General features: G+C 40.1%; 1 protein-coding gene across 1 annotated transcript; it reads left to right on the top strand.

Annotated features, from left to right (window-relative positions):
* The first annotated feature begins 114 nt into the window (after positions 1-114).
* sirt4 (sirtuin 4) lies at positions 115-7,267 on the top strand. Its single transcript, NM_001045628.1, is given in 4 exon segments — positions 115-263; positions 2,723-3,246; positions 5,141-5,435; positions 5,600-7,267. Coding segments are annotated over 3 exon segments (969 nt in total). The 5' UTR covers positions 115-263; positions 2,723-2,752; the 3' UTR covers positions 5,780-7,267.
* Positions 7,268-7,944: the final 677 nt, after the last annotated feature.

Genomic DNA, 7,944 nt, shown 5'->3' with positions numbered 1-7,944 from the left:
GGAAGTTCCTTTACGGTTCTGGAATGTTGAATGTACCCCGTACTAACAATGATGAGTGCCGCAACGGTTTCTTCCTGCGCTGACTGATCATGTGATCCGTCTCCTCCCTCTCCTGCAAGCTATACACTATACGCGCTGTATTCCCTATGCACGCTATACTTCACCTACTGTGAGAAGTGCTGCTTCCCCCAGCAGTCAGAAGGCAGGCAGTGCGAGGCCTGGTGGAAACTTAGCATATTCCTTGAAATATATCAAGTTGATAAGTAAGTAAGGATGAACTGACGCTGGCTTTCTAGCTAAACATGCATGGTTACATCATGTCGTCGTAATTTTGATTTGCAGATATAAATATCCCTGCCTTATAGGGAAGACCAGTGTCCTTGGTTGTATTAAGGCCCCATAGAGAGCCAAACACCACTGGCCTGGTTTCACAAACGTCAGATGTAGACATAGCTATATATGATTTTGTCCTCTGGTATAAACAAGGAAGCACCAGGTCCGCTTGGGCTGACTACTGGGGACCCCAAAGTAAATTAATGCTAAGTCCTCCAAAAAGTTACCAGTGTATATTAAACCTGTTGGTTAATTGGGGCAGCGCCAGGACTTCTACCAACTGCAGCCAGTGGGTCTGCCCTCTTTGGAGTGCATATTATTTTCCCAAGTATTTTCAAGCAGCCCATCCAATAACTAGCAAAACACAAAATCACTTCTGGTTATCTTTATTTTTGTTGGCATTTTGATTTGAAAATGTAAACTGCCCTGCTTTACAGGATAGACCACTGGCAGTCAGGGCTTCCTGGAGTGATCCAAAAAAAGATTTAGCAAAATGTTCTAGACATCATTTTGCCCTCTGGTTAAAATAAGAAACGGTATGAGTTTAGTGGTAAGTAGCTTCAAAATTTTTCACCCCAACCCTAAAGCTGTCCATTTACTATAAGATCAACTTTTTAGGCGAGGTCGGGAAAATCAAACCTACACATACAACAATGGCCAACATTCAGCCAGATATCAGTTGTGTAGGCTTATCGGAGGGCCCCATGTACGGGCAGATAAGCTGCCAGATTGGTCCGAGGGGCCCATACATGACCACATTAACCAACTACTACCTAGCGTCATGCCTGACGAAGGGGTACGCCCCCGAAACGTTGGGCTAAGCCCTGCTTGCACTTTACTTGTTGTGCTGGCTGAAATATTTTGACAGGGCAGAAGCTGGCCTCTATATAAAAGAGAGTAATCTGCCATGGAGAGAGTCAAGCAAGAAAGGGATTATAGATAGGTAGCGATCATTACAAATTTACCAACGTTTATATTGCTGATAAATTTGTAATACCTGTAATACCAGCACTGGCCCTAGCTGGCAATTTGCTGGCTATGCTGGTCAAAAAACAGCTGGGTGGCAACCCTATCTTGGCCCCAATCTGTGGTTTTTTGGTCAACCCCACATCACTACTTGGGGGGATTTTCTGGCACTCTGGCAGGCCAGTGCGGTTCAGCTCTATAGAAGACTGAGGGTTAAAGGAGACATATGGGATAACATGATACTTAAATCCTTTTAGTCTAACTCCTTAGTTTATAGTACCCCTATCTTTGACTCCTCTGTTTTTAATATACTTATGTTTTTTTAAGTTTATTGAATGAACACAACATACAAGGTATTTTATCACTACCAAAGCTCAGCATTTTTAAAGCTGTATGAAGATGGTGTCTGCATTTGAAAACAAACCAAAGCACTACTGGGTAGGAAGCTGATGCACTACACTAATGGCCATCCAGCCTGTCACTGCAAACATGAATGAGGATACTGTTTATTTTTGGTACTGGTTTCACTATGGCCTAAAACCAATCAATATTATTTAAAATGGCCCCTTTATTGGAGCTGCTTTGGTCCATGTTCATGGTCCAAACAGTTACAGATGCAGTTTGTAACACATTAAATGGCTTCCAAAGGAACCATATTTTGTCAGTATATATGAAAAACTGTTAACTGATTTGGACTATATAAGAGGCCTTCTCCACTTCTGGCATGATCTACAATAGGTGGGTTTTTTTCCTCTTTAGAGTGCACTTGATTTCCCCAAGTATTTTCATGCAGTCTGCCCATTAACTTAAAAACAATCTTCTACTGTTCTGTGGGTGGTACTGCTCCCTAGGCCCTCAAATAGCACAGCCTAAACTCTCTCAACCCTTCTGCAGGCCCAGCTCTGTAGGAACAGGGATTTTAAAATAAAGGAAAAATAATTCCTTTAACTAAGGAATCTTGCTCACAGTGGAGCATTCGGGGGTTCAACCGAACCTGAAAACCTGGAGTCGGTGCATCACTAATATAAATGTATGTTGTTTTACACAGTCATACCCCATTCCTCAGACTGAAGAAACCATGATAGCCTGTGATCATAGAGACCAGTTTCACTAACCCCTTTAGTTTCACAGTGTAATGCAACCCCACCCTCACCATGCCCAATTGTGATGTAATGGATTCTAGGACTCTTTCCAGAGAATCTGTGTTCCACCAACTGTGGAACAAGGCTAAGGAGGTGTTTAAAGTGGGGTGGGGAAATGGTTCATATAAATATCATGATTTCATATCAATCTGTGAAATCAGGTAGGTATGTGATCACACTCCCAGAGCTTCCTGTCTACCTGTATCTGAGATAATATTAATTCAGCCTCAAAGAGCTAGGCAATAGTATATTTTACTGCCTTGTTTTTTCTTTTCAAATAGGTTGCTGCCTTTTTGCACATAATTTGGAATATGTGGAAGAACGTGAGAGAAGGTTCCAAGGTGTTCTGGGGAATAAACAATATAACTCGCAGCCACAAATCCCACCTTGCATTGTCAGAATTTGTCCCTGCATGTCCCCCACCAAATCCTCATCAAGTTGAACAACTTCAGGACTTTGTATCTCAATCCCAGCGTCTGTTTGTTATGACTGGAGCTGGAATCTCCACTGAATCTGGAATCCCAGACTATCGCTCAGAAGGGGTCGGGTTGTATTCCAGGACCGAAAGAAGACCTATCCAGCATTCAGAGTTTGTCCAGAGTCAGGCTGCAAGACGGAGATATTGGGCTCGTAACTTTGTAGGATGGCCTAGCTTCTCTTCTCATGAGCCAAATTCAGCACATGTCAATCTATGTAAGTGGGAAAGAGCTGGGCGATTGCATTGGCTAGTGACACAGAATGTGGATGCATTACACACCAAAGCTGGGCAGTGCCGCTTGTCAGAATTACATGGATGCACTCACAGGTACAGAAATAATTTTCTTTTTTTTTGTTCTGCTGAATTTTAGGGTTTTGTTATTTCTCTGCTTCATCATAATCTACACAAGGTGACATTTACACCGTGTTCCAAATTATTATGCAAATGACATTTTTCTCATTTACCAAAATAATTGATGTAAATAACAGTCAGCATAATTCTCATGTTATCAACTATTAAGAGTACAATTAAAATTTTATTGAACAAACCTCCTAATGATAACAGTATTTTTTTTAAGAATAAAAAACTTACAATGCACTGTTCCAAATTATTATGCACAGTAAGTTTCAAAACACTTTATAGGTTGTAAAGAACTGAAAATTGTCATTTGATGTGTTTTAAACATATTTACTGAAATCAAAAGCTATTTTAATCAAAATTATAACAACATTTTAACTTTTTAAACATTTTAACAGGTCACGTTACATTTTAACATAGGACCCCTTATTTGATAGCACCTTCACATGTCTTCCATTGAACTTGTGAGTTTTTGGACAGTTTCTGCTTGAATTTGTTTGCAAGATGTCAGAATAGCCACCCAGAGCTGCTGTTTGGATGTAAACTGCCTCCCACCCTCATAGATCTTTTGCTTGAGGATGCTCCAAAGGTTCTTATTAGGATTGAGGTGAGGGGAGGATGGAGGCCACACCATGACTTTCTCTCCTTTTATCCCCATAGCAGCCATTGATGCAGAGGTATTCTTTGCAGTATGAGATGGTGCATTGTCATGGATGAAGATGATTTTATTACGGAAAGCATAGTTCTTCCTTCTGTAACAGGGTGTACCAGAAAGTGGTCAGTCAGAAACTCCACATACTTTGCAGATGCCATCTTTACACCTTCGGGGACCCTAATGGGGCCGACCAGCTCTCTTCCCATGATTTCGGCCCAAAACATGACTCCACCACCTCCTTGCTGACGTTTCAGCCTTGTTGGAAGACGGTGGCCTCCCACCAACCATCCACTACTCCATCCATCTGGACCATCCAGGGTTGCACGGCACTCATCAGTGAACAGGACTGTTTGAAATTTAGTCTCCATGTATTTCTCTGGCCAATGCAGCCGTTTCTGCTTGTGAGTATTGGTTACTGGTGGCCGAATAGAAGGTTTATGCACAGTTGCAAGATTCTGGAGGACTCTACACCTTGATGTCCGTGGGACTCCAGAGGCACCAGCAGCTTGAAATATCTGTTTGCTGCTATGTAATGGCATTTTAGCAGCTGCTCTCTTGATCCGATGCATGGATCTGGCAGAAATCTTCCTCAATGTGCCTTTATCTGCATGAACACGTCTGTGCTCTGAATCAGTCACAGATCTCTTAATAGTGCGATGATCACGCTTAAGTTTTCATGAAATATCTGTTTTCATACCTCCTCCAAGGCATTGAGACACAATGCCATTCATGATTTGAATTGAAAACCAAAAATTCTAATCTTTGTGACACTTAAATAGAATTTGCATAATAATTTGGAACAGTGCATTGGTTTTTATTCTTAAAAAAAATAGTTATCATTAGGAGGTTTGTTCAATAAAATTTGAATTGTACTCTTAATAGTTGATAACTTGAGAATTATGTTCTTATGTTATTTACATCAATTACTTTGGTAAATGAGAAAAATATAATTTGCATAATAATTTGGAACAGGGTGTAATTCCTTGCTACTTCTCTGACAAACATATCTGCTTTTAAATGCTTATCCACTGTTTACGACTATCCCAGTTGTCATTCATAACCTGTAAGTGCCTGTAAAACAATCCATGTGCTCTCAATAATTAAAAATTTCATTATAATATGCTATTGTGATTAGCTGTTGAACTCACTCTGCGCAGTAACTCATTGTCTTTTACCTAATTTTATCCATTTAACATGGTTTTCTTTTAGGGTGATATGTCTTGGCTGCCAGACAGTGACTAAAAGATCAGAGCTGCAGGAAAGGTTTCTGAATCTCAATCCATCCTGGAATGAGCAGGCACATGGGTTGGCTCCCGATGGTGATGTCTTTCTGACAGATGAGCAGGTGTCAGACTTTCAGGTCCCAGCCTGTACCAAGTGTGGGGGAATCCTAAAGCCCCAAGTCACGTTCTTTGGAGATACTGTGAACCGAGGGTTTGTGTTCTCCATATATGAGCAAATGAAACAGGCTGATGCTATGCTGATAGTTGGGTCCTCACTGCAAGTAAGTTACATTTCATCCTGCGAACATCCTGGGGTCACAGTTTTTTTCTGTGTCTTTCAACAGTATGTTATATCAGTGCTGTAGGCCATGATATTTAACTTGTTGAAAAGAATGCACCAATCATAAAATGTGTGACACACGTTTATCTTGTCTTCTTGTTTTAGGTTTATTCTGGTTATCGGTTTGCACTTAATGCGAAAGAACTACACCTTCCAATTGCAATTCTCAACATTGGACCCACTCGTGCAGATCACTTAGCAAAAGTTAAAGTCAGTGCCCGCTGTGGAGATGTATTGCCACACATATTGCTACAGGACCAATGGCACAAAGAAATTCAAAGCTAATTATATTCACTTGGGGAATATACAAAATAGGGAAACCAGATGACGTGGTTTTCTAATTGACTTCAGATAATTTAGGCCCAAGATCTGAAGGCAGAAGAAGAGACTTAAAACAACTATAAAAAAAGGCATACATTGGAAGATCATTCAAGACTATGACCCATTTGTATTCAGGTAGACAGCAATGTTGTGGTTTTGGCATAATTCCATGTTAAAGAGCGATGGTGAACAAAATTACTTTTCTTTTTATTTCAAGGTCGTGTGTTTTTTTAAACAGTGGCTTGAATTAGGTGCATGGGCATTACAGCTTGCAAGAAGCACTATATTATGCATGCACCCAGGTTAAGCCACTGCAAGGGACACCTACCTGTGAGCACAGGAAAGTTGGCTACACCCTTCAACAAGGTGCTTAGGGCTGGTTCCTTTTTTAGTAGAGTAGAGGCACACCAGCCCAGAGTAAATGGTTCATGACTTTGGTCTGCAAAGAGGCCTAACAAATTGCTATTCCCCAGTATTTTCAAGTTTCTTGGCTTTTATGGATTATTAATTCCATTTTACATCTATAGCTAATATAATAATGCACAAAACAAGATAACTTTTATCAAAAGGAGAATGAATACTTGTTTCCACTTGCTGCTGCAAATCTTAATATTGCTTTATCTATTTATTTTGCGTAGTGTGTATGGATGTTACTACAGGTAAGAAATCTGTTGTCCATGTTATCCTGAAACCCATTATCCAAAAAGCGCTTTTTCCGTAATAATAAACCTTTACCTTGTACTTGATCCCAGCTCAGATATAATTAATCCTTATTGGAGGCAAAACAATCCTATTGAGTTTGTTTAATGTTTAAATCATTTTTAGTAGATTTAAGGTATGGTGATCCAAATTACACAGTGATTCCTTATCCAGAAGCCCCCAGGTCCTAGGCATTCTGGATAACAGGTCCCATACATGTATATCACACTAAGTGAGGCCCTCAAACTATAGCACTGCCACTTTCAAGACTACCTCAAGTTTCATGTTGTCTTCATCCAGACAATGACATTTTTTTAATTGATTAATAATTATCTTAAAGGAGTCATCTATCAAAAGAAACAGGATTTATTGTCTCCTTTTTTGTAAACATGTTCTTAGGGTATCTGACTTCCTATCCTTCATTCAGGGGGCCAGGGTCTTCACAGTTCTCTCCTCGCTCCCCCCTCCCATAAGAATTCATATATCTTACTCCCCCCACCATTAGGAATGTGTAATCTGAGCTATAATTGCCAAGCTGCAAGCAGGAGGCTTTGAAGACCAAGCTGAAATGGCAGCTGCAATCTTGAACAAACAGAGAAACCTTCTAGGGCTGTTTACTCAGCTATGAAAAAGCATTCTGCAGAATAAATATAGCATTCTCCTTTAAAGCGGACCTGTCACCTTAAGAAATAATTCCAAATTGTTTTCTGTTGTGGTTGTCAAGCAAAATAAACTTTACTTACACTATATAAATTATTTGAATCTTATTTTCTTCAGCCTTGGAATTCACAATTGCAGCAAGCAGGCAGGGGCCATTTTGTGGACACTGTTATCAAAGCAGGCATTGCATTCTGCCAATATCTTGTTTCTGTGCCAGTATGGGGGGACCTGATGCCCATGTCCATGCACTGGTTACAAAATTGCATGGTGAGGAGGGAGGGGGAATGTGAGCAGTGCAGCAACATCTAAAAAGTTCTGAATTGAAAGTGAAAGTAACTGTCTGCCACACCTCTATGCCTAAGGCATAGAGGCGGGGCAGGCAATATATGATTGACAGCTGGGATTTTCAAATGCTTTTATAATGGGTATGGATGTGGTAATAAAAAAAATGATTTTGGGTTTCATGTTTAATTTGAAAAGGGCTTTTATTATACAGCTTTTTATGTCTGGGTGACAGGTCCACTTTAAAGGGAATGTAACGTAAAAAATCGTAATCCGTGTGTTTTATTTAGACCAAATGAAATACATTTGCAAAACAAGCCTATAAAAAAATTTTCTACCGTTTTTTAATTAGAAGCCTTTGTATATTGCATCTTATGTTATTCCCCTGAAGTGAGCTCTGATCACAGCTCCTGAAAAACCTTTAGGGCCAGTGGCTGTCCTTATGTAAAAAAAAGCAGGGGACTGCTCTATACCAGACTTAAAAATAA

This window comes from Xenopus tropicalis, chromosome 1 (genome assembly GCF_000004195.4).
Source record: "Xenopus tropicalis strain Nigerian chromosome 1, UCB_Xtro_10.0, whole genome shotgun sequence".
In the NCBI taxonomy this organism is placed as follows: Eukaryota; Metazoa; Chordata; class Amphibia; order Anura; family Pipidae; genus Xenopus; species Xenopus tropicalis.
The sequence above is the reverse complement of the archived record's forward strand: the minus strand, read 5'-3'. Positions and strand labels throughout refer to the sequence as shown.